The 27,107-nt window shown below is 45.0% G+C and overlaps 2 protein-coding genes across 2 annotated transcripts in view; both read left to right on the top strand.

Annotated features, from left to right (window-relative positions):
• The window catches only part of APOB (apolipoprotein B), a 41,922-nt gene extending 15,420 nt beyond the window's left edge, over positions 1-26,502 (top strand). The window contains exons 15-29 of the mRNA XM_058287672.2: positions 86-262; positions 1,502-1,693; positions 3,891-4,058; positions 4,515-4,726; positions 6,388-6,570; positions 7,289-7,410; positions 9,314-9,524; positions 10,113-10,288; positions 10,401-10,585; positions 11,029-11,174; positions 12,900-13,273; positions 15,018-22,592; positions 23,056-23,170; positions 23,273-23,456; positions 24,542-26,502. Of these exons, the coding sequence (XP_058143655.1) occupies positions 86-262; positions 1,502-1,693; positions 3,891-4,058; positions 4,515-4,726; positions 6,388-6,570; positions 7,289-7,410; positions 9,314-9,524; positions 10,113-10,288; positions 10,401-10,585; positions 11,029-11,174; positions 12,900-13,273; positions 15,018-22,592; positions 23,056-23,170; positions 23,273-23,456; positions 24,542-24,997 (10,476 nt within the window). The 3' untranslated portion in view covers positions 24,998-26,502. The remainder of the gene's footprint in view (positions 1-85; positions 263-1,501; positions 1,694-3,890; positions 4,059-4,514; positions 4,727-6,387; positions 6,571-7,288; positions 7,411-9,313; positions 9,525-10,112; positions 10,289-10,400; positions 10,586-11,028; positions 11,175-12,899; positions 13,274-15,017; positions 22,593-23,055; positions 23,171-23,272; positions 23,457-24,541) is intronic.
• On the top strand, positions 25,334-26,149 carry LOC131275940 (apolipoprotein B-100-like). The gene has a single exon (XM_058287673.2). The coding sequence runs from the start codon at positions 25,334-25,336 to the stop codon at positions 26,147-26,149; it is 816 nt and encodes a 271-aa protein (XP_058143656.2).
• Positions 26,503-27,107: the final 605 nt, after the last annotated feature.

Below are 27,107 nucleotides of genomic sequence, written 5' to 3'. Positions count from 1 at the left end.
TGGACATAGAGAGAGGAACGGGAGGTTGACATACAACAAAGAAACCTGATAGCATTTTCTGGCATGTTTTCAACTCTGTTCACAGATTGGCTTGGAAGGAAAAAGCTTTGAGCCAACCCTGGAAGCTCTCTTTGGCAAGAAAGGCTTTTTCCCAGACAGTGTCAACAAGGCTTTGTACTGGGTTGATGGTCAAGTTCCTGATCATGTCTCTAAGGTCTTGGTGGACCACTTTGGCTACACCAAAGGTGATAAACGTGAGCAGGTATGTATTTGTCACTTATCCTCTCAAGGAAAGCTTTGAGTCTCAATGCCAAAGCATTCTTACCTAAGCTTGTAAGACATCAAGGTGCCATCTAACTGAAGTGAGAGCTGTGGTTGTTAACCAGTCCTTTGGGGGTGAGGGCCAGTGAACTTTTCAGTTGGAGTTGAGGAGTCACTGTGCACTGGGCCATCCATGAGAGGCACTCTAGCATCACGACTAGAGCCTGAGCTCTGGGGCACACCTGGGCAAGTTACTTGATACTACGCACATCATTTCCTCATCCCCAAAGTGATAATAATAACAGAAGAAAGGTACAATAATAAGCACAGTGCCTAATAGGCATTGATGGCTCAATAAGCAGATACTAAAATGATTTTTAAATTAATATTTTCATTATTAACTGCTTTCTGTACTTCTCATCGCAAAAGTGCATTGGCTAAATCCACTTTGAAGCTAGCTGGAGTCCCCTCTTTACAAGCAGAAAATAGGTTATGTCATCTGGAGCTCCTTATACCTTAATACCCAAGTGTGGTCTGGTCATTGGCATCACACTGGGAGCTGGTTAGACATGCAGGCTCTAAGGTCCCAACCCAGACCAACTGGATCAGAATTTGCATTTTAATAAGAGCCCCAGGTGACTGTGTATGTTATGCACGTTCAAGTTTAAGAAGCGATCCTCAAATGTGGCCCCACCTCCATTTCTAAATTACTTACCTTGCCCTTAGGCTGAGAGTCTGCTCTGTCTGGAGTTTGCCTGTCTCTCTCTTCCCTCTCAACGCCTAGGCTTCAGTCTGCGGAATTCTTATGTCTCGGCCCTTGTCTACGCTTGGGTGTTTTTTACTATGCTTTGGCCAATTTATATTGAAGCTACATTTTCTCATAGTTAAAGGAGAGAAGACTACACAGTGGCACGGACAGAGGATCTTCTGATCTTGAAGAGCCCTGTGGACCCTGGACTCTGGGAGGGCAGAGAGCCCCCTTAGTAGGCCTACATTATTTCAAGTTAAGGACAGCTTTGCAGGCACCCCATCCCTGGCAAGACCTCATGGTTTCATCTCAGTTTGGAGGATTTATCTTTCAGTGAAAAGTGGGAGCCTGATTGCAGCATCTGCCCTGTCTCCCAGCCTGAATGTTTGGACTTAGGTTCAATGTGACTGCAGGAGACAGTCCCTACATCAGGAGTCTAAAGTTGTTGGAGAGTGCTGACCTCTTACTGGGCACTATTTTTCTAATTCCTAGGACATGATGAATGGAATTATGGTCAATGTGGAGAAGCTGATCAAAGATTTGAAATCCAGTGAAGTCCCAGAAGCTAGAGCCTACCTCCGCATCTTGGGTGAGGAGCTTGGCTTCGTCAGGCTCCATGACCTCCAGCTCCTGGGAAGGCTGCTGCTGAATGCTGCTCACACTCTGCAGGGGATCCCCCAGATGGTAAGTGGACCAGATCCAGCAGAGGTCCATTGAGATTAGCCAGTGCCCTTGGGAATTTGCCAGACTCCTGTAAGACCCCAGAAACCCAAACCAGAGATAGTCCTAGAACCTCTTTCACTGAGGTAAGTTGCCTTGAATTTCAGAGATCTTTTGGTCATAGTAAATTGGTGGCATTTAAGAACTAAGCTATTCATAATGTTAAATGTATCTTTTAAGATCATTGGTTTGTTTAGCTGAAAAACAATATTAAGTGTACCTTCCCCTACTTATGCTGTAGTTTCCTTTTAATATTGACATAAGACAATGACTATGAAGGAAAATATTTGGTAAACTGTAATCTTCCATCAAAATATTAACTATAATTTTTATTCTACTAAGGGAGAAAATATCCAAACATACGATGGGTGATTTGATAAATAAAAAAGTTGGCTTTAAGAAAACAGATCTCAAATTATTTTATGGATATGTTATTTAAAAAAACAAAATACAATGTGTACAAATATGTACATCAGCTCAATAGCTACTTGGTTTTGAAACATTGGTTTTACCCAAATGTAATATGCTCCAAGTAAACCCTCATTTACATTCAGACCATAAACCACCAGAAGAATTAAACTAGGTCATGCAGTGATACTTAAAGTTCACAAAAGCTCTGAACTGCAGCCATAGACTTAAGTGCCTTCTGAGTTGCCAATTAATAATAATGATTAATAATATCATTACTAATAATCATGTAATTATTATTAATCTATCCTGAGCATTTTTCGCATATTCCAGTTTATTGAAATCAGTAACAATAAACAATTGTTGAATTGTGTGTAAAATTATTCAGCTTATCAAAATATAGTAGTCCTATTATTTGTGTGGTGCAGCAGTGCTCCAAAATGTATTGACCAAATGCAATGAATGTGCCACAATGGTGAAAGAGGTTGTTGATGTCGGAGGAGTGGGGTGTGTGTGTGAGGGGTATATGGGAAGGGAACCTCTTATATTTTTTAATGTAACATTTTTTGTAATCTATGTATCTTCAAAAAAATACAATTAAAAAAATATATGGGAACCTCTTATGTTTTTGTTTTGTTTTGTTTTTTTCTCTTTTTTTTTTAATGTTACATTCAAAAAATATGAGAGGTCCCCATTTACCCCCCACCACCCTCACCCCAGTCCTCCCACATCAACAACCTCTTACATCATCATGGCACATTCATTGCATTTGGTGAATACATTTTGGAGCATTGCTGCACCACATGGATAGTGGTTTACATTGTAGTTTATGCTCTCCCCCAGTCCACTCAGTGGGCCATGGCAGGACATACAATGTCTAGCATCTGTCCCTGCAGCACCACCAGGACAACTCCAAGTCCTGAAAGTGCCCCCACACATATCTCTTCTTCCCTACCAACTACCGTGGCCACTTTCTCCACATCAATGCTACAGTGTCTTCCATTACTAATCACAAAAGTTCCATAGTAGAATATCAGTAAATCCACTCTAATCCATACTCTATTCCTCCATCCTGTGGATCCTGGGATGGTTATGTCACTCCCCCTCTATATCAAGAGGGGGCTTAGATTCCACCTGGATGATGGATGCAATTCTCCTGCTTGCAAATGTAGGCACTCTCGGCTCCTTGGTGTGGTGGTTGACCTTCTTCACCTCCTGTTAGCTGGCCGGGGTATGTCCAATAAACCAGAGGGTAGCAGTTGCAAGTCTGCTGAGAGTCAGGGCCTGGCTATCATATGGAGAGTCCAGAGATTCAGATCTCCTGAGTATACACCAACCCCAGCACCAACCACAGGTTCAGTAAAAGTGACAGAAGAGGCATGTGTAGAAAGGTCACATCTGAGTCCAACTCCATCACACTCAGGAGCACAAACTCTAAAGTAGGGCCAACTGACATGGCACTGAACTCCAGAGCCATCTGCCATGACCCTCTTATGTTTTTTAATGTAACATTTTGTATGATCCATTAACTTGAAAAAAGATAATTTAAAAATTTCATTTCATTTAAAAAAAAGCAAATACTGATGTGTGAATCCCCTATATTTTCTATGTAACTTTGCTGTCATCTAAAACTACTTTAAAAATAAAGATTTTTTCAAAAAAAAGAATTACTGTCCATCGTACAGGAGTTTGCATTTAACAAAATCCACCTAATAAGGCTTACTTCTAGTCACTTTTCCCTGTGGGTCAACAGATTGGAGAGGCCATAAGGAAAGGTTCGAACAGTGACTTATTTCTCCACTACATCTTCATGGACAACGCCTTCGAGCTCCCCACCGGAGCGGGATTACAATTGCACATGTCATCAGCTGGAGTCATCACTCCTGGGACCAAGGCTGCAGTGAAACTTGAAATGGCCCCTGTAAGACCCTGTTCACTTTTTGATTCCTTGTATTGTTCTTTTCCGTCAAGATGCATTTCTTGTGCAGTTTTCAAAAGTATTTCTAGTTCAAGACAGAGTGCATCATCCCTGTAATGTTCATGTTAATTTGCATTGAACATTTTGAACATTTTAGGGTTCCACAGGGTGCTTCATCTCAACAGCTCCAGCTGGGGAAGGGAAGTACGACTGAGAACTCAGCTGCTCTCCCAGTGAATGAAGAGCCCTGTCATCTTTTATCCTGTTACACTTAAAGTTAACTTGGTTATTTCTGGCTCTGGGGAATTCAGAACTTGGCTTTTCTTCCTGCAAACCAATCAAATCATGCCTCCTACCGTATGAGGCAACCAGAGCTGTTTGCCCAGGGATGGATGAGGGTGGCTTATCTGACTACCGACTATTCTGCAGCGCTAAATAAGTTGTTTTTCTGATTTACAGATGCAGGCAGAACTGGTGGTAAAGCCTTCTGTGTCACTGGAGTTTGTGACAAATATGGGCATCACCATTCCAGAGTTTGCTAGGAGCGGAGTCCAAATGAACATCAATCTCTTCCATGAGTCAGGCCTGGAGGCACGTGTGGCCCTAGAAGCTGGGCAGCTGAAGTTCACCGTTCCTTCGCCCAAGAGGCCGGTCAAGCTGTTCAGCGTCAGGTAATTCTTTCAGCCAGGGCTGACGAGCTGACTCAAAGGAGAGACTTGAGGATGGAGCCTCAGGCTTTGTCCAAGCTAGGCAGCTGCTGAAAATGACTCAGTCCCTGGTGGACCTGGGGGTGGGGTGGATCACCTGTACTTGACCTAGCCTAGACTCACTAAATAATTACTCTGCTGTCCACGTTTTACTAAATTGTCCTGTATCTCTCTGCATTGAGATTTAACCCTTCCTGGTTATTTAGTTGTTTTCAGGTTGTTTTTGAGAAGGAAGAAATGCTGACTCTAGAGAAATCAACCTTGGGAAATGAGCATTTTTCCCGGAAAAAAAAAAAAAGCAATGGTTGTACTGATTTGTGGTAACCAGTTCAGTGGGTAAAGCATGAAATTCTTAATCTCATGATTTTGAGATGTAGCCTCATCCTGAGAGTTCCATTCTCAATATCGCCAAACATCGATTTACCTTAGTTTCCTTCTTTCGGATACATTTATTTACTCATTTAAAAGCCGTGATGAATTGCCTAATATGTACCAGGCATGTTGGCTGAGATACATGAGATCCCTGACTTTTTAGAGTTTACAGTTAACTGGAAAGGCATACAATTCAAGTAAGCGATAACAATCCTGCGAGGGCTCGGCCAGGGGAAGTATTAGGGTCCCAGGAAATCATGTTCCATATGGCCCGTGGCAGCGAGGGAACGCTTTCTAAAGAAAGTGATACCTCAGCTGATATCTGATGCCCGAGCCTGAGTTATCCAGGCATACAAGAAAGAAAAGCGTGTTCCAGGCAATGGGAAAAGCCTGTGTAAAGCCTGGAGGAAAAAGTTCAAGGAACTGAAAGAAGTTAGTAGGGGAAAGTGCACAGGGAAAATGAGAGCTAGATGGCCGTGGGGCGCTTGGCAGGGGCTGGCCGAGCCTTGGAAGCCCCCCTAAGGAGTTTGGACTGGTGTGAAGGCAAAAGACTTGAAAAGAGGAGCAGAAATAAGATAAGCTTGGTGATGTTGAATAAATACTGATTCCAGGCTGCAAAATGGATGGGAGGGAGGCACGCCTGGAGATGAGGGAGAGCAGCTGGGAGACTTGCAGGAGTTTGGGTGAGAAATGATAATGGCCTGCCCCAGTCAAGGGCCAAGGGTAGAGCAGGAGGGCCGACTCTCGAAGCTGTTAGCGGGGAAGATCATGGGTCCTCGGTGATTGTCTGGACATGGGGGCGAGGAAAAGGAAAGAGGTGGATGAGGCCCTTCGCTGAAATAGGGACCACCGAGGGAGCGTCGCTGGTGAGGAAGGAAGACGCCCCTCTGAGTTCAGGGTATGCCGCAATGGACGTGCTGCGTGACAGCCAATTAGAAACGTCTAGCCATCGGTGACTTAATGTCTCTAAGTCTAGGTTCCTCCATAAACTGGGAATCCAGCGGCTACTTGTTGGGGTTGCTGTGAAGATTGGGGATAATAGATATTGAGCACGTGGTCCAGCATCTGAAAATGAGCCACTGCAATTGTTCGTGTGATCAATAACCTTCAATAAACCAAACGATTGGAGAGGGAGGTGGGCAGAGGGGAGCTAGCTGGGGGGATAAGAAGAGAAGACGTCTGCGCTGGGAGCTGCGGCGGCATTCGTTCCGTTGTGACTTGAAGAAAACTCCTTTTCTTTCTCTCTCCACCAGCAACACGTTGCATTTGGTCTCCACCACCAAAACGGAAGCGATCCCACCCCCGGTGGAGAACAGGCAGTCCTGGTCCGCTTGCAAGCCTGTCTTTCCTGGCCTGAGCTACTGCACCACGGGCGCCTACTCCAACACCAGCTCCACAGACGCCTCCTCCTACTATCCGCTGACCGGGGACAGCAGGTCGGGGTGCTCCGCGCCAGCCCGGCAGCTACTCGCTGTCGTGTTGGGACCCCCCGGGGGGGTGAAAGAAAAACTGCTGTGTGTTGTAGGCCAGGGCCACCAGCTTGGGAGGTTGTGCCCTACCCAGACTTTGGCTCCAGGCTGGGGTGTCCCTACAGGTTGGGGTGGGGGAAGGAGGCAGGGGTGGAAGGAGGGGAGTCGTAACCCCTACAGGAGCTCTATAGCTAAAAGAAATAGCCCAAGGTGATTCTCTTCTAGCCCTCAAAGTAGCCATGCCCTTGATTGCTGACAATCAGTCCTTTAAAAGCCCTCGTTTGTAGACAGTGTCCCCTCTTTATCCATTAACCCTAGAGGAAGAGGTCCTATCACAGATGCCTCTTTGCTCCTAATTCAGTACCTGTTTCTGAGCCTCCAGACATGCTGGGGTGGCTTTCCTGGACCCACCAGTGTGCTCAAAGCCTTCGCCAGCCCTGAGAGCCCCTTGTTGTCTTCTCACTCATCCACGTCTGCTGCTTGTTCTTGGCTTGCCCAAGACCTGCTCCACGTGTCCAGAAATCTCTGGGAATCGTGGGGTCTGTCCCTGCCTCATAGGGGCCATGAGGACAAGGGACAGGGTTAAAATCAGGACCACATTAATGTTTTGCAACTGATTTTTGGGGGGGACTTTATCCCATCATCGACGAGCTCTAACGCTGCAGCTGTTCTGTAACATCTTTAGACTGGAACTGGAGCTGCAGCCCACAGGAGAGGTGGAGCAGTACACTGCCAGCGCCACCTACGACCTCCAGAAGGAAGGCAGAGCCTTAGTGGACATGCTGAGGTTCATTGCTCAGGCAGAAGGTATGTCTCCAGAAAGGGCTCCTCCAGCTCTGCCCTCAGCCCCAGATTCAGAACTCACAGAGAGAACAGATCTAATTGAATGCATTCAGCAAACATTCACTGAAGGCCTAAGGGCCAGGCTTGTTCTAAGACTGGAGCTAGGACAGCAAACAACAAAGATAAAGCCTCTGCCCTCATGGAGCTAACAGTTCAACCAAACAAGTAAATTTTTATAACGTCAGATCAGTGCTGGGGAGAAAAATAGAGCAGAGAGTAGGCTAGGGGTACAGAGAGTTGATGGGAGGGGAGAAGGCAGGGCCATTTAGGATGATAAGGGAAAGTTTTGCTGGCCAGGTGAGCATGAAAAAGAGACTTGAAGGAAGTAAGAGAATAAGTCATGTGGGAAACAGAGCTAGACTGAGAGGCCAGCATGTACAAAGGCCCTGCGGCTGGCATGTAAGCATCATATTCGAGGAGGAGGAGGGAGGGAGGGAGGCCAGTATGGCTGAAGCAGAGAAGAAAGTGGAAGAAGAGGGGATCAGAGATAAGGAGAGGGGTCTGTGTGGTAAGAACTCTGGGTGTGAATGGAATAAGCCACTATAGGGTTTTCATGCTTTAATTTATATTTATGTTGAGAAAAGGCTATAGGGGAACAAGGACAGAGAAACTAGTGCGTGTGTTAATGCAGTAAGAGACGGTGGTGGTTTGGATTAGAGCGGCGGCAGGGGAGGTCGGAGGCAAGGTCTGATTCGGGGCACAGTTTGAAGGTCAGGCCGAAAGACTTGCTGCCCTGTTGGACGTTGAGCATAAGAGAAACACCAGCCTCAGGATGACCCCATGGGCTTTTGTCCTGAGCGGCTGAAGAATGGAGCTGCCGTTTGCTGAGATGGAGAAGGCTCCTGGGGGAGCAGGGCGTGGGGGACAGGGCAAGCTCAGGTGTTCACTTTGGAAAATGTTTAAGGAGGGACAGTATCCCATAAAATTAAAAGAGCAAAACCGATCCCACAGGTAAAAGCGGGGAGGGCATGCGGCAAGAACACCGATGTGAAAGTTTTACAGAAGATGTGAAACCGACAGGTCTACGGAATCTTGTTACAAAGACAGGAAGAGTGGGGGCAGCCGGGCAGGATGGCAAGGAGCCAGGAGGGGCACCCCCGATGGGTGGTAAAGTACAGGTAGGGGCCACGCCTGCCTTGCCCAGAACAACCGCTGGCCCTTCCTGTGCCCTGAGCAGGCCGCGTGTTTCCCCGTCTGGCCCTCGGGCTTCCCGGTTTCCTGAAGCGCTGTCCCTCCCAAGAGCTGCGTGGCTCCGTCACTCTTCACTCAGGTCCCCATGTCCCATAACAGACAAGTTTCTCCGTGCTGCAGATGAGCGGCCCCCTCTTCCATCATCACTTAAAAAGAACAAAAACCTAGATCACACAAAATGTTACCTTGAAAAATACAGGAGGTTCCCGTCTGCCCCACTCCTCTCACCCCTGCTTTGCCCACACCAACGACTTCTTTCATTAGGGTGATACGCTCGTTGCAACTGAGGAACACGTGTTGGAGCCCTGCTGCTCTGCATCGCCTTCTTTCCTCTATCCTCTTTTCCAGTTTTGCTTTTCTTCATGATATTGATCACCCTCTGACACAAATGCTCATTGACTGTCAGTATAGGCCCACCAGAATGTGCACCTCATGTGGGCAAGGTCTCCCCAGTGCCAGGAGCAGTAGCTAGCATGCAATAGGCAGTCAACAAATTCGTGTACATTGGATGAACGTGTGAGCACCATGGAGTTGAAATTTGAGGTAAAATCCTGAGCTGCGTCCTCATTTCAGCACATCAGGGACTTGAGGTTCCCCTGCCTTCTCCTGCCCTGGCTTCTTTCCTCTCCTGGCTTCTTCCCTCACAACTTCCTAATGCTCTTGTCCACTCGTGCAGGTGTGAAACAGACCGAGGCTTCTCTGACGTTCAGGTATAACCGGCAGCGTATGACCTTGTCCAGTGAAATGCAAATTCCCGATTTCGACGTTGACCTTGGCACGATCCTCAGAGTTAGTGGTGAATCTGCTAAGGAAAAGAAGTCTTACAAGCTCACCTTGGACATGCAGAGCAAGAAAATCACTGAGGTCGCTCTCACCGGCCTCGTGAGGTGAGGAAGCCTCAGGGGGATGTGTGCTGAGCTGCAGGCCCTGCCGGCTCTTTCCTTCCTTCCTCTTCAGCTGTAAAGTGCCCGAGCCAGGCGCGTCCCTGTAACCAGGTCTGCAGTCGAGTGGCAGCTATAGCCCCTCACACCTTGCCCCTCCACGCCTGCCCCGATGCATCCTTCTATCATTTATTGGGCCCTTGCTATTCACCAGCCATTATCCTGAGTGCTTGGAGAAATTATCCAGTTCCCACAGTACACTGCAAGGGAGGTGGGAACTTTGCCTACTAGTAGATGAGGGATTAAATAATTTGGCCAAGGCAACAGCTAGAGCTAATAAATGGTAAAGCAGGATTCAAACCACTTCCAAAAACCTTCCCCCCTATACCTCCCCTATACCTCCCTGGAAAGTCCTCAATTTGGGTTCAGTGTTGGCTTTAGAAATTAACGTGCCTGCCCCATGGTAATTTCTCAGAGCTTTCCTCTTACCTAGTTTTTGTGACCACAAATAGAACTTCGACACATTTAATCCTGCACATCTCCTTGGAATGCCCAAAGCCTGCTTGCTGATGTTGCTGATTCTCTTTTCCCCAGTTATGACGGTAAAAAAGAAGGCAGAATCAAAGGGGTGATCTCCATACCCCATCTGCAAGCAGAAGCCAGAAGCGAGAGCCTCGTGCACTGGTCCCCCACAAAGCTCATCCTCCAGATGGACTCATCTGCCACAGTGTGTGGCTCAACCATTTCCAAGAAGGTGGCATGGAGCTATGGTGGGTGCCTTCTCCCCTGGTCCACTGTGTGCTGGAGTGCAGGGTGCTGAGAGCCAGTAGTTAGGGGGTGACATGGTACCATTCACAGCCCTTTTCGCATGTGCATTTTCAGATGAGGAGAAGGTTGAATTCGAATGGAAGACAGGCACCAACGTGGACACCAAAAAAGTGGCTTCCAACCTCCCGGTGGATCTCTCTGATTATCCAAGCTTGCCTGTGTATACCAAGAGTCTCCTGGATCGCAGGGTTCCTCACACAAATGTGACTTTCTGGCACATGGGCTCCAAATTAATAGCTGTAAGTATAAGTCGGCCAGTCAATAAATGATTATAAGTACTAATTACATACGCAACACTAAGTTGGGTGCAGAAGTGTATCCAAAGATGTGTGAAGCTGCTTCCTGCACCCAGACAATTCCTGGGGAACGAAAGAAATGTTCATGCATGCATGTGATAGAAACCAAACGGACATGACCAAGGGGAGAGTTTGCTGTGCCTAAAGATATCAGGGGAAGTTTTGGGGCACCAGCTAGAAGTCTAGGTTATATATTCCTTTTATAACATTGTAGAAGAGACCAGGGACTGAGAACCAAAATTCATAATTTTCTGTGACATATTTCAAGTTTCAGTGGATTATCCTGCCTACTAACTGATCTGTCAAAACTGGATTATTATCTAATGTTCATTTTACCTTGAGGCCCATCCATGTCATTACCTTGAAAAACTTCTCCCATTTCATAGGCAACAAACACATGGCTTCAGAAGGTATCTGAGCATCTTCCTTATGCCCAGATTTTGCAAGACCACCTCAAAGGCTTAGAGGAGTTGAACCTACAGAAAATGGAATTGCCAGACTTCCACATCCCACAAAACCTATTCCTGAAAAGGTAAAAGAAAAAAACCAGAGAAGTTTCTTGAACCATGCAAAGTAAATGGAAGGTTTTGCTTTGGCATGCTTTTGACTCTTTTCTTTTAATTGCTGCATTTTAGGTGAAATCATTTTAGCATTTTAAGGAGATTCATACTGAAACATAAGCACTGTGGCATTTCTGCAATATTTACCAGGAGGTCAGAAAGTAAAGGCTAGCCCAGATAGGAAGAGCCTAAGAATGTAATCTGGGAGTTAAGGGGTCTTCACCCTAAGATGTTTGATTTGCAGCACCCATAATTTTCAACTGTTCCACCTGAATTTGACAGCCTTTTAGTTTTCAAAGAATATATCTCCCCCTTGTTCAGGATATACTCGTAACTCTTAACTTTGAGACTTGAAGAGCGGCTAGAGGAATTATTGCTGAGCTGTAGAGGGTCACAGCAGCCGTTGAGCATTGAATGAAGGCCAAAATCTGGGAGGATGTTTCAATTCATCTTAATCCTTATGGGGAAGTCAGGCTCCAAACTGCTCAGTCCATGTTTAAACTTGCAAAAAAAAAAAAAAAAAAAAGTATCATGCTTTGATTGCTTTATTTCATGGCAACGAAAATGTCAGAGCAGAAGCAGAAAAGACTAGACTCTTTTCTAGAGTGATAGTTCTCTGTATTAGCCTCAGGGCTGAGGAAACCAGTGGCATGTGTCAGTGGCGGCTTTCGGTATTCTGTAGCCGAGCAGCAAAGTGAACATGGAAAGGCTGGAGTATGCCAGAGCACTCATGTGGACAAAGCCCACTGGAGAGGAGGTGGAGAGGTGGCAGCATCAGAGGCCCCAGGAACCCTCCTTTGCTGCTACGTGTTTCTGGGCAACAGTCCCCTCTGTGCTGGCTATAAAGCCAGGACCTCTGGGCCTTGGAATTGGACAGGGCCTTGGGGGTGATCAGTACATCCTCTTCCTAAAGAGGCAGCATCCAGCCCCTGCTGGAGCAGAGCAGTAAACAGGAGTTTATTTACTCATGGTCTTTAAACCCTGCTCTCCTGCCTTCTTCTTAGTTAGCACCGTCGTCCTTTGCGTGTGCATAGTACTGAGAAGATTGCAGAGCACTTCCAGGTTCTTGTTCTCATTTGCTATCCAACCTTCGCTCTGTGAGGAGAGCAGACAAGGCCTTCTCATCCCTGCTATACATGTAACATCAGTGAGATTCAGAAAGCCTAGTGCACTAAGACAATAGGACCAACTAGTGGAAGCTCAATACCCAAGTTTACTGACTCCACACCTGGGTGTTTCCACAGAGCAAGCTCCCTCCATTCAGTGTAGCAAATATTTGTCAAGTGTCCTCTGTGTGCAAGATACTGTGTAGTCCTTCCTCCCAGATAAATCACCTTCTTGGACATGAATGAATGAGCAAATACTTATTAATTCAATAAGCAGAATCATGGCATGCTCTCTGAGACAGGTACAAGGGACTACGTGACTCTAAGAACGAGAGCCATTGACTAAGACTTAGGTGGGTCGGCAGTGATAAGGAACAGCTCTTGGAAGGTTTGGGAATGGCATTGAACATTTGGCAGGTAGCATTAAGAGCAGAGGAGTCTAAGCATAGAGAGTAGCGTGAGGAAAGGCACAGTGTGGATTTGGGAATGGGGCATAGCGCATAGTGAGTGTTGCTTGGAAGGCCAGATGGCAGAAAACTTTGAGTTCTTGATGTTCGAACGTGGGGACATTGTCTTTGTTGTTCATTCCAGTGATGGCCGAATCAAATACACCTTAAACAAGAACAGTGTGAAAGTTGAGATTCCTTTGCCTTTGGGTGGCAAATCTTCCAAAGATCTAAAGATCTTAGAAAGTGTTCGGACACCGGCACTCAACTTCGAGTCTGTGGGATTCCACCTGCCATCTCGAGAGTTCCACATCCCCACTTTTACCATCCCTGAGGTGTATCAGCTGCACGTGCCTCTCTTGGGTGTCCTGGACCTCTCCACAAATGTCTACAGCAATGTGTACAACTGGTCTGCCTCCTACATGGGGGGCAACACCAGCACCAACCACTTCAGCCTTCAGGCTCGGTACCACGTGAAGGCGGACTCTGTGGTGGACCTGCTCTCATACAGTGTGCAAGGTGAGCTGGGCTCGGAGGGCGCAGCACGCAGCCCAGACTGGAGCTCCTTCCTCTTCTCTGTCCTACTCCTGCCTGGCTCTGTGCAGGCACATTTTAAATGTTCAGCGGAACATTCCTGATTGATTATTAATATGAACTCTCCAGGTATTTTCAGAGATACCTGTAGCTTTGCACCTATGCATACTTAACATTCTAACTACTATTTTTTCATGGAAAAAAGCAATGGTTTGGGTCCATTTTCCATAGAATTCAAGGAAAAGCGTTTGAGAGATTCTGAGTTCTGTAGGACCCTCATTTACATTGATCGAATTCCCTGCTGGAGATGAGTTCAGATTTTTGCAATTTTTATTTTACCAGTGGGAATTGGCCCATCCCTACATTTAAGTTGTTCCGCATCAGACAGTTAGATAGGGGGAAAAAAGATAATCCAGTAGACTCTTTACTTTGAGGTCAGCAAATAACAGATTGGACGGATCCTTCCCTTCAACTTATTTAGTTGGTCTATTCTGAGAACAACTGTTCTGGTGCCACCTAGATATAGACATGTAAAATTTCCACTAAAATGTCCAAACACCTGTGGGTTGTTGTTTTGTTTTTTTAAAATTTAAACAAAATGGAAATTCAAGAAAATATTTTTAAAAACAACAATAGGTAATGCTTGCTGTTAGCTCTTTTTTCAGATTCAGTGACTTTGTTAAAGAACAAAAAGATTCGTTATACATAATCAGTTTCATCTACAAGATTTCCATGTTTGGAATTTAGAAATAGATGGGCTTGGGAGGGAAATGCTTTATACATATTCTCTAATTTGATCTTATGACAACTTGGGGGGATGGAAGTAGGTGGAATATACAGCATCCCCTTTATATAGATTATGAAATTGAAATTGTGTGCTCAGAGTCACACAGCCTGTTAAAAGTAAAGACTTCAGGATGTTCGGTGATCATTTAATAGAAATCATACCATCCGTTTGTATATTTCTTTTAACTTGAAATCACAGTTTGCGTGCGGGATCGTATTACCACTGTAATGGAGGCGTTATTTGCTGCCCTTTGTAGGTAGGAAACCTGAGTCTCAGGGTAGTGGCGTGACCACCTTGGGTGGTGGGCGTTCCAGGCAGGAAAGTGTTAAAGGAGGCAGAGGTCAAAGGGCTGAGATGTGAGGGCTGCGGTGGGAGATGAGCCTAGAGAGGGAAAGGAGAACCAGGTTGTGGGACCCCATCCTGTAGGATGACGATCAAGCAAAGGGCACATAGGGCTAATCCAGCGCAAGCTCTGCTAGGAGGGCCCCCTGCAGGAAGGAAGGGACTTGGACATTCTTACAGATATTTTTCTTGCTACTTGGATGCCTTTTCATTCAGTTGTTCCTTCATTCAATCAGTCAGTCAATAGATATATTTACTGGGCACATAATATGAATCAAGTATTCTACTAGGCAGTGGCCAAGAAAGAAGATAGATAATTTGGCAAGCATAATTCATTGTGGGACATGCTAGGATAGGGTGTAGGTAAAAGTATATGGTGCAATGGAAGCACTTGATTAAGGAAACTAGCCCAACCTGGTTTGTGGTCAAGAGGGACAACTTCCTGGAAGAATGCCTTGCACTATCAGATTGTATTCTTAAGTTATGAAAGGAGACAATCGCCTGGCTGACCAGATGTTATTATTGAAAGACTTGCAACATAGAGATTGTTCTGGAAATGTATTATTTAGTTTAATCAGTGGCTTTTCGTTTTTATGTCAGGATCCGGAGAAACAACGTATGACCACAAGAATGTCTTCACATTATCATGTGATGGAACTCTTCACCACAAATTTCTGGATTCAAATATCAAGTTCAGTCATGTAGAAACAGGAGGAAATAATCCAGCCTCAAAAGGTTTTCTAACATTCGATACATCCAGTGCCTGGGGACCACAGATGTCTGCTTCGGTCCATTTGGACTCAAAAAAGAAAAAGCATTTGTACGTCAAGGAAGTAAAGGTGGATGGGCAGTTGCGAGTCTCCTCGTTCTATGCCAAAGGCGCCTACGGCCTGTCTTACCAGAGGGATGCCAGCACAGGTCAGCTAGGCGCAGAGTCCCACCTGAGCGTCAACTCCTCCTATGTCCACGGCACCAACCAGATAACGGGCAGATACCAAGATGGCAGCCTCTTCCTCACCTCCACCTCTGATCTGCAGGATGGCATCGTGAAAAATGCGGCATCCTTGAAATATGAGAACTACGAGCTGACTCTGAACTCCGACACCAGTGGAAAGTACGAGGACTTTGCCACTTCCAGCAAGGTGGATCTGACCTTCTCCAGGCAGAACGCATTGCTGCGTTCCGAGAATCAGGCCAACTACAAGTCCCTGAGGTTCTTCACCATGCTCTCTGGATCGCTAAATTCCCAGGGCCTGGAACTGAACGCCGACGTCTTGGGCACGGACAGGGTTAATAGCGGTGCCCACAAGTCCACCCTGAGGATTGGCCAAGATGGACTGTCAACCAGCTCGACTACTAACTTGAAGTACAGTCGGCTGGTGCTGGAAAACGAACTGAACGCGGGGCTCGGCCCGTTGGGGGCTTTGGTGAAGTTGACAATGAATGGCCGCTTCCAGGAGCACAACGCAAAGTTCAGTCTAGATGGGAAAGCCACCCTCACCGAGGTGTCCCTGGGCAGCACTTACCAGGGCATGGTTCTGGGGGTCGACAGCAGAAACATCTTCAACTTCAAACTCGGCAAAGAGGGCCTTAAGCTTTCGGATGACATGATGGGCTCGTATGCGGACATGCAACTTGACTATGCCAACAGTCTGACCATCGCAGGGTTATCGCTAGACTTCTCTTCCAAACTCGACCACATTTATAGCTCGGACAAGTTTTATAAGCAAAATCTTAATTTATTGCTACAGCCCTATTCTCTTGTCGCTATGGTAAACAATGACCTGAAGTACAGCTCTCTGGACGTGACCAACAGTGGGAAATTACGGCTGGAGCCCCTGAAACTGAGTGTGGGTGGCAACATAAAAGGAGCCTACCAAAATGATGAAATAAAGCACATCTACACCGCTTCTTACGCCGGCTGGTCGGCCAGTTACAAAGCGGACACGGTGGCGAAGATCCAGGGTGTGGAGGTCAGCCACCGGCTCAGCACAGACATCGCGGGCCTGGCCTCAGCCGTGGACGTCAGTACCAACTACAATTCAGACTCACTGCATTTCAGCAGTGTTTTCCGCTCGGCGATGGCCCCCTTCACAGTGACCGTCGATGTACATACAAATGCCAATGGGAAACTGGTTCTCTGGGGGGAGCACACGGGGCAGCTCTACAGTAAGTTCCTGCTGAAAGCAGAACCTCTAGCCCTGACCTTCTCTCATGATTACAAGGGAGCCACCAGCCACCATCTCATGTCCAGAAAGAGCCTCAGTACCGCTCTCGATCACAAAGTCAGTGCCCTGCTTATGCCAGGCGAGCAGGCAGGAACCTGGAAGCTCAAGACTCAACTGAACAAAAATGAGTACAGTCAGGACTTGGATGCTTACAACACTAAAGACAAGATAGGTGTGGAGCTCAGAGGACGAGCCCTGGCCGACCTCACGGTGCTAGACGTACCGATTAAAGTGCCATTTGTACTCAGTGAGCCGGTCAACGTAATTGACCTTCTGCTGATGCGGGATGTTGTGGATCAGCCCCAAGAATTCACTGTTTTTGCTTCTGTAAAATATGATAAGAACCAAGATGTGCACACCATCAACCTCCCATTCTTGAAAGTCCTGCCAGAATATTTTAAGAGGAATCAAAAGGCAATGGTAGCTCTGCTAGAAAGCCTACAGAAAGAACTGAAACGCATCAAGATCGATCAGTTTGTGAGGAAATACAGAGCTGCCCTGGACAAACTCCCACAGCAAATCAGTGACTATCTGAACACATTAAATTGGGAGGGACAAGTTACAAATGCCAAGGAGAAACTAGCTGCTTTCACAAAACATTATAGAATTACAAATGATGATCTGCAGATTATGTTGGATGATGCTAAAATCAGCTTTAATGAAAAACTGTCTCAACTACAGACATATATGATACAATTTGATCAGTATGTTAAAGAAAATTATGATCTACATGATTTTAAAGCCACTATTGCTAAAATTATTGATCAAATCATTGAAAAATTGAAAATTCTTGACAAACATTATCATATCCATGAAACTTTAATAAAAGAAATCCTTGATTTAGATGTGCTTATTGAAAAGCTTGATTTTAACCAAACTGGAAGTAGTTCTGCATCTTGGATTCAAAATGTGGATACTAAGTATCAAATCAGAATACAGATACAAGAAAAATTGCAACAGATTCAGACACAGGTTCAGAATGTAGACATCCAGCACCTTGCTGAAAAGTTAAAAAAACAGGCTGAGGCTGCTGATCTGAAAATGCTTTTATATCAGTTAAGAACTGCAATTCCAACTGAAAGAATACAGGACTTTATTGAGCAACTGAAATATGTTGTTGTAACTATAATCGAAGATTTTGAAATAACTGAGAAAATCAATGCTTTTAGTGCTAAAGTCCATGAGTTAATTAAGAAGTATGAAGTAGACCAGCAAATCCAGGTTCTAATGGATAAATCAGTACAATTGTTCCATCAATACAAGTTGAAGGAGACTGTTGAGAAGCTCAGCGATGTCATAAAACAAGTTGACATAAAAGATTACTTTAAGAAATTGGTTGGGTTTATTGATGATGCTCTTGAGAAGCTTAAAGCAATGAATTTTGGAAAATTTATCGAAGAAGTACACAGATTCCTTGACATCTTGGTAAAGAAATTAAGGTCATTTGATTACAACCAGTTCGTGGAGGAGACCAATAACAAAATCCATGAGGTGACTCAGAGAATCAACGGTGAAATCTGGGCTCTGGAACTACCACAGAAAGCTGAAGCCATAAGACTGTTTGCAGAGGAGGTCAAAGCAATCATCTCAGTCTGTCTGGAAAACCTCAAGGACACCAAAATAACCTCACTCATCGATTGGTCACACGATGCTCTAAGTTCGGCATCTTTCACTTACGTGACAGCCAAATTCCAAGAGACCCTAGAAGATGCACGAGATCGACTGTATCAAATGGACGTTCAGCAGGAACTTCAGCGATACTTGGCCCTGGTAAGCCAGGCTTACCACACACTTGTCACTTACATTTCTGACTGGTGGGCGCTTGCTGCTAAGAACCTAGCTGACTTTGCACAACAGTATTCCATCCAAGACTGGGCTGAGCACCTGAAAGCCCTGGTCGAACAGGGGTTCACTGTCCCTGAGGTCCAGACCATCTTCGGGACCATGCCCGCCTTGGAAGTCAGCCTCCGTGCTCTTCAGGAAGCCACTTTTCAGACTCCTGACTTCATAGTCCCCCTGACAGATTTGAGAATTCCATCAGTTCAGATAAATTTCAAAAAACTGAAAGATAAAAATATCCCACTCAAGTTCACCATACCAGAATTTACCATCCTTGGTACCTTCCACGTTCCTCCGTTGACAATTGACTTGGTAGAAATGAAGTTAAAGATCATCCGAATCATTGACCAACTGCTCCACAGTGAGCTGCAGTGGCCCCTTCCGGAAGTGTATCTAAGGGATCTGAAGGTGGATGACACCCTCCTTGGTAGAATCACTCTGCCAAACTTCTCTCTACCGGAAATCATGATTCCAGAAATCATAATACCAAATCTCATCCTTACAGATTTCCAGGTTCCCGATCTTCACATACCAGAATTCCAGTTTCCCCACATCTCACACACACTCGAAGTACCTACCTTTGGCAAGCTATCTGGCACTTTGAAAATCCAGTCTCCCCTTTTTACGTTGGACACAAACGCCGGCATTCAGAATGTAACCACTTCAGAGAGCAAGGCAGAGATCGTGGCTTCCCTCACTGCCATAGGAGAATCCAAATTTGAAGTCCTTACTTTTGATTTTCAAGCAAATGCACAACTTTCAACCCCTGAGGTTAACCCGCTGGTTGTGAAGGAATCTGTGACGTTCTCCAGCAAGTACCTTAGGGCAGAGCATGGCAGTGAAGCACTGGTGGTTGGAAGCACTCTCACGGGAAAATCACACACGGTGGCAAGTCTGCGCACAGAAAAAAATACACTGGAGCTCAGTAACAGTGTGCTTGTCAAGACCAACAAACAGTTTACCCTGGACAGCAGCACAAAGTATGTCCACACACTGACCATCCCCACCCTGGACTTCTCCAGTCAGGCTGACCTGCGCAATGAGATCAAGACACTGCTAGAAGCTGGACATATAGCATGGGCTTCTTCTGGAACAGGATCATGGAAATGGGCCTACCCTGAATTCTCAGATGAGGGAACGCATGAATCACAAATGAGCTTCACTGTGCAAGGACCCACTGCTTCCTTTGGATGGTCCAATAAGATCAACAGCAAACACCTAAGAGTAAACCAAAACTTGGTTTTTGAATCTCGCTTCCTCAATTTTTCTAAATTTGAAATCCAGTCGCAAGTTGAATCCCAGCATATGGGCCGCAGCGATCTAACTGCGAAAGGTACAGCATTGCTTAGAGATGTGAGGGCAGAGGTCACCGGCAGCCATGATGCACATTTAAATGGAAAAGTTATTGGAACTTTGAAAAATTCTCTTTTCTTTTCAGCACAGCCATATGAGATTACCGCATCCACAAACAATGAAGGGAACTTGAAAGTGGGTTTTCCATTAAAGTTGTCAGGGAAGATAGACTTTCTGAATAACTATGCACTGTTTCTTAGTCCTCATGTCCAGCAAACAAGTTGGCAAGCCAGGGGCAGGTACAATCAGTATAATTACAATCAAAATTTCTCTGCTGGAAATAATGAGAACAGTGTGGAAGCTCACATAGGAATGAATGGAGAAGCCAACCTGGATTTCTTAAACATTCCTTTAACGATTCCTGAAATGACTATGCCTTACACATCATTCACTACTCCGCCACTGCAAAATTTCTCCATATGGGAAAAAACAGGCTTGAAGGAATTCTTGAAAACAACAAGGCAATCATTTGATTTCAGTGTCAAGGCTCAGTATAAGAAAAACAAAGAGAAGCATTCCATCCCAATTCCTTTGGATGTTATCTATGAGTTTATCAGCCAGAGCATCAGTCCCTTCAACCAGCATCTTGAGAAAACCAGAGACAATGCATTGGATTTTCTTTCCAAATCTTATGATGAAGTAAAAATTAAATTTGAAAAGTACAAAGCTGAAACATCTCTCAATGCACTCCCCAGGACCTTTCGAATTCCTGGATACACCATTCCAATCCTCAACGTTGAAGTGTCTCCATTCACAGTAGAGATGTTGGCATTCGGCTATGTGATCCCGAAAGAGATCAGCACTCCGAGCCTCACCATCCCAGGTTCTGACTTCTACATGCCTTCATACACCTTAGCCCTGCCACCCCTGGAGCTGCCATCCCTTCATGTCCCTAGGAATCTCCACAAGATTTCCCTTCCAGATTTCAAGGTACTTAGTACCTTGAACAACATTTTTATTCCAGCCATGGGCAATATTACCTGTGATTTTTCCTTTAAGTCAACTGTTATCACCCTAAATACCAATGCTGGACTTTATAACCAGACAGATATTGTGGCTCATTTCCTTTCCTCCTCCTCTTCTGTCTTTGAGGAGCTGCAGTACAAATTAGAGGGCACCTCAAGTTTGACCAGAAAGCGAGGGCTGAAGTTAGCCACAGCGTTGTCTCTGAGTAACAAATTTCTGGAAGGCAGTCATGACAGTACCATTAGCTTAAATAAGAAAAACATGGAAGCATCAGTGACAACCACAGCAAAAGTCCAAAGCCCAATTCTGAGAATGAATTTCAAGCAAGATCTTAATGGAAATACCAAGTCAAAACCTACAGTCTCTTCATCTGTTGAATTGAAGTATGACTTCAACTCTACCAAGCTGCACTCTACTGCTGCAGGGGCAGTTGAGCACAAGCTCAGCTTGGAAACCCTTACCTCTTACTTTTCCATTGAGTCATCTACCAAAGGCAACATCAAGGGTACAGTCCTTTCACGGGAATATTCTGGCATCATTGCCAGTGAGACCAGCACTTATTTGAATTCCAAGGGCACTCGGTCTTCAGTGAAGCTGCAAGGGGCTTCCAAAGTCAATGGTATCTGGAATTTTAAAATAGAAGACAATTTTGCTGGTGAAGCCACTCTCCAACGCATATATGCCATCTGGGAACGCAATATGATAAACCGTTTATCGCTGAAAGGCCTCTTCTTAACACACGGAGAGCACACAAGCAAAGCCACCCTGGAATTCTCCCCATGGGAAATGTCAGCTCTTGTTCAGGTGCATGCAAACCAATCCAATTCCCTCCTTAATATACCTTCCCTGAGCCAAGAATTGGCCCTGAATGCTAACACTGGGAAACAGAAAGTCAGCTGGAAAAGTAAAGTCCAGGTTGATTCTGGGTCCCTCCAGAATAATGTGCAGCTTTCCAATGACCAAGATGAGGTACGCCTTGACACTGCAGGATCCTTAGAAGGATATTTGTTATTCCTTAAAGAAATAATCCTACCAGTTTATGACAAGAGCTTATGGGACCTCCTAAAGCTGGATAAAACCACCAGCATTGACAGAAGACAGTACCTTCGTGCTTCAACTGCCCTCGTGTACACCAAAAACCCCAATGGCTATACTTTCTCTGTCCCTGTACAAGAACTGGCCAATGAATTCATTATCCCTGGACTAAAACTAAGTGATCCGAATTCAGTTCTTGTCACTCCCACATTCCAAGTCCCATTTACAGATCTTCAGATTCCATCATACACACTTGACTTTGGTGAAATAAAAATCTCCAAGAAGCTAAGTACTCCATCATTTGCCCTCAACATTCCAACACTACCTGAAGTCAAGTTTCCCAGAGTTGATGTGTTAACAAAATATTCTGAACCAGAAGGCTCCACAGTTGCCTTTTTTGAGATAAGTGTGCCTGAATATCAGTTAACTATGTCACAGTTCAACCTTCCAAAAAGAATTTCAGTTGGCAGTACTGTCTTGAATCTAAATAAGTTGGCCAACATGATTGCAGACTTCGATTTGCCAACCATCAGCATTCCTGAGCAGACATTTGAGCTCCCTTCCATTAAGTTATCTGTACCTGCTGGGATTTTCATTCCTTTCTTCGGAGCACTGACTGCACATTTTGAGGTGGACTCTCCCCTGTACAATGCCACTTGGAGTGCTGGCTTGAAAAACAAAGCAGACTATATTGAAACATTCTTGAAATCCACATGTGGCTCAACCATAGATTTCCTGGAGTATGGTCTAAATGGTAAGGAAATGTTCTGACTTCTCTCTTAGATACTATGTGTTTTTATTGTGAGTGCTGAGTAAGTAATTATGTATTTAGCTATGATTAGAGGCACAATTACTCTCTATAGCAAAATTTTAAAAAGAGGGAGGGGGATAACTTATACACCCCACATGTCAAAACCCTGTGGTACAAACCCTACTCACATGCAAGAGGAACAGATTTTACTGTAATGATTTTAAGATGGATCATGTCTGCTGTTCATATTCAAGAGGAACCAGTTCAAAGAAATTCGATTTTCTGTAATGATTTTAGGACAAACAATATATCCTTATATATATATATATAAAATGTGGCTGGCACATTGCCTGCTTCAAACATATAAGTGAGGACACTTGGTTAAGACAGAATTCTAGTTTTCACAATGAAAATGTCTGTGTCTTAGAGTTGTGAATCTAACAAAATATAAAATCTCTCCTAACAGTTGTGACAACACACAAAATTGAAGATGGCATGTTAGTGTGTGAGACCAATGGAGTATTTTCACACCATGACTTCAATGTAAACTATAAAGAAGATGACAAGTATCACGGACTTCAGTATGGAACCTTTATTGAAACGTCATACCTTTTCAAAACTCATTGTGATTTTTGCCCTCTCTCTACCCTTTCCAGATAACTCACCTGCTTGTCTGCTTCCAGGGTCTGGGAAACAGGTATTCGCCTTAACATCACCAGTCCACTGTTCACGGATGTCTTCGTGCACTACCAAACAAATGCCACTCACCTCTCCTCCTCAGCAGACTCACCTGCCGTGGGCACTGTGGGCTTGGACTTGGAGGAAAATGATGATGTTTTAAAATGGAACTTCTACTACCTCCCTCGGGTGAGTCCCTCTGAATGGGTTATATACTTCAAGAGCTAATAGAGAATTGGGGTGGATACATTTAACTCTGTACAAAACTAGTGAGAGGCAAACAATGAGTGGTTGACCTTCTTCTCTGAGGGACTCTTCTCCAGAAATTCTTACAATGAGCCTCTTACTGATTTTGATGATTAGATACACATATTCCACCTTATTATCCCTCTGACTTTATTACTTTTGGACAAATCTAGAGTGGTGAGGGCTATGCCTCAACAACTAAACCATGGGCAGTCTCTACCTTCTGCAGAGTACCTTTTTCAGAGAGTGGTTTCTGCAGTATTTAGCTTCAAAAATCTTCCTCCCAATAGACCTGGTAGATGAGCTTTGCAAGATTTCCCTCCCATAGTTTACTAGCTCTACCACAGCCAAATGAAAGATGTCATTAGCAGAGAAGATTTAGCAGGTTCTTTTCCTAAAGTTGGTCATGGGCTTGGAGGATGGTTGGCTCCTGATAATTCATTTTCTAGGTTTCTGCTCGATTGGCTCTGGTGTTTTCTTTTTCACCTCTACTTCCTTCCCTGAATTTATCTTTTTCTGTCCCTTCCTCCTCATCCTCCTTCTCCTCCCCCTCTGCCTCCCCTCCCCCTTCTCCCCCTCCCCCTCCGCTTCCCCTCCCCCTCCTCCTCCTCCTCCTCTGCCTTCCCTCCCCCTTCTCCCCCTCCTCCTCTGCCTTCCCTCCCCCTTCTCCCCCTCCTCCTCTGCCTCCCCTCCCCCTCCTCCTCCTCTTTCTCCTCCTTCTCCTTCCCAACTTCTTCTGATTTTGACGCCTAGAAAGGCCTTACTGTAAGTGGCGGTATGTAAATGCCACACACATTTATCTTCATCCTTTCTGGGACATGTGATAAAGAGGAATTAATGGTGGACTTGTGTAAAAACAAACCCAGAAACGGATACATGAAAGATAATTCTCCTTCAGAATATGAAAATGCCTCTGAGCTTTACCTTTAATTGCAAATGAAGTTTTCTGTGTATTATATTATGTAATCAAGGTCAACTGAAAACATGATCTTTCAATCTCTCTTTTTTTTTTTTTTTGCTGCTTTCAGTCCCCTCCAGTTAAAAAGCTCAGCATATTCGAAACTGAACTGAATTACCAGGAATCTAATGATGAAATTCTGATCGACGTTAATTGGGAAGAAGAGGCAGCTTCCAGGTTGCTAAGCTCGCTGAAAGACAACGTGCCCAAGGCCACGGGGGCGCTCTATGACTTTGTCAACAAGTACCACCAGGAATACACGGGACTGGACCTGCAAGACGCGTCTTCCCGACTGAGAAGAAGTCTGCAGAGGCGGATAGACGAGGTGGGTGTGGAGCTGCAGAGGGCAGCCGACAGCACCGCTGGAACCTATGAGCAGTGGAAGGACAAGGCTCAGAATCTTTACTGGGAACTATGGGCTCAGGAGGGCCAAACCAGTTTCCAGAGATACAAGGATGAGATGTATGGCCACTTAGCACGATTTCTTCAAGAACTCCGTGGGACAGTCCTGCAACTGATTGACTAACTCATTCATTTCCTGAGGGTCTCCAGATTCCAGCTCCCAGGAGCAGCTAGGGCATACACTGGAGATGAACTCTGCAATATGGTCTTAAGGGAGGTAGGGAAGGTCCTGTCCCAGGTCAATTCTAAAATCCATGAAGGGTTAGAAATACTCTTTTCCTATTTCCAAGACCTAGAAGAGAAATCTGATTTTATCAAGGACCTAAAAGTCAAAAGTCTTTTTGATTCAAGAACCCAAAAACTAATTGATATATTCCTGGAGGATGTGAACCTGTTGAAATTTTTATCACAAGAGGTCCAAAAGAATTTGAACGACCTCCAGTCTATCAATAGTACGAAGATGCTAACTAATCTTCGGAGATCTATACAAAGCCTTTTCCTAGATGCGGACCGTGGAATTAAATACTTAAAGGAGAAGACATTTCTTTATCTCATTAATGAAACCCAGTCTGAGGTCATGACAGTCTTCAATGTACATATTCCATTTGTTTTTAGATTACTGAAAGAAAACCTCTATAATATCCTTGGCAAATTTAATGAATTTATTCAAACCATATTTCAGGATGCTTCTCAAGAGCTACAGCAGCTCCATCAGTACATAAAGGCTCTTCGGGAAGAATATTTTGATCCAAGTATGATTGGCTGGACAGTGAAATATTATGAACTTGAAGAAAAGATAATTATCCAGATCCAGAACCTACTAGCAGGCCTTAAAGACCTCTATTCTAAATACAGGAGCCAGGCTGCTGACTTTGCTTCCCAGCTTTTGAATAACACTGAAGAATCTGTGCACAAAAATCTCCAGGAATATCTCAGCATCCTTATTGATGCAGATGGAAAAGGGAAAGAGAAGATTGCAGAACTTTCTGCCACTGCTCAGGAAATAATTAAGAGCTGGGCCACTGCAATGAAGGAAATGATTTCTGATTACCAGCAGCAGTTCAGATATAAACTGCAGGATTTTTCAGACCTACTCTCTGATTGCTATGAAAAATTCATTGCCAGCTCCACAAGATTGATTGACCTGTCCATTCAAAACTACCTCATGTTTCTGAGATTTATCACTGAGTTACTGGAAATGCTGCAATCAACCCAAGCCTATGACATGAACCCTTACATCAAGGTCGCCTCGGGAGAACTTACTATCAACTTCTAATGTTTTCTGAAACAATTCTCATTTATTCTTCTGGCCCAATTAAATGTTCACAGAGTTGGATAAGAAATTCACACTGCAGATACTGACACAATGCATTGAACAAGGCCTTGTGAAATGGGTGGCTTGCAAAGAGTCACTTGACCAACACTTAGGTCACAGCTGGGCCATGAGCAGCCCTGCAGGAGGCCGCTGAGTACAAGCAGGATTACGGGTGAGCCATACCTGCCCTGAAGCTGGCACTTGGACTCTAGGGAACTGTATTTTTACAAGTTAAAGCAAATCAGGAGCTGAGTTATTTTGCTTGACTTGAGGTGGGGAGAACCAAATAAAGGAGCTCTGGATTGTGTATTGTACCACTTGGAGTGGTTGGTTCGTATGGGAAGAGAAGCAAAATCAGGGTGTTGACTCAAACGTTCTGGCACTTCACACCCTCTAGCAAAATACACACTGTGGCTTGAGTGAGAGTAAAGAAGAATTCTTAGGGGAAATACTTTTCCTCCTAAAAAAAAAAAAGAGGTAACTGAGTGGTCTCAGGAATTGCATTTGCCAAATGAGAAGGAAAAAGTGTTCCTAAGGGCTTTCACATAATTTGATCCCCAGCAATGCCTCACTTTCCTTTATGTCCCACACGGTGTCCCTGGACAGCTAGCCTGCCCCGGCCAGGGGGGGCTCTCAGCCCGAGATGAGCCAACAGGCCCTTTTGTTACCTGGTCTGCTAGGAGAGGAGAGGGGTGGCCAGGGAATCCTCCCCGCAAGGGCTTCCTGCTAACGGGGACCTCAGAAGTCTTCCTGCAGCTCAACCAGGGTCCATTTGGGCCAAAGGCAGTGAGGATGAGAAAGGAGGGATGGGGCATGGCTTCCTAACGTTTCTGGAACCAAGCATACATTTATGCTCGTCAATTCCCTGATTTTCCCAAACCTAACATTTCACTCCCAAGGTAATCTAAGCCCGAGCATC

This window comes from Dasypus novemcinctus, chromosome 25, assembly GCF_030445035.2.
Source record: "Dasypus novemcinctus isolate mDasNov1 chromosome 25, mDasNov1.1.hap2, whole genome shotgun sequence".
NCBI lineage: Eukaryota > Metazoa > Chordata > Mammalia > Cingulata > Dasypodidae > Dasypus > Dasypus novemcinctus.
This window is presented reverse-complemented; position numbering and strand designations above follow the sequence as displayed.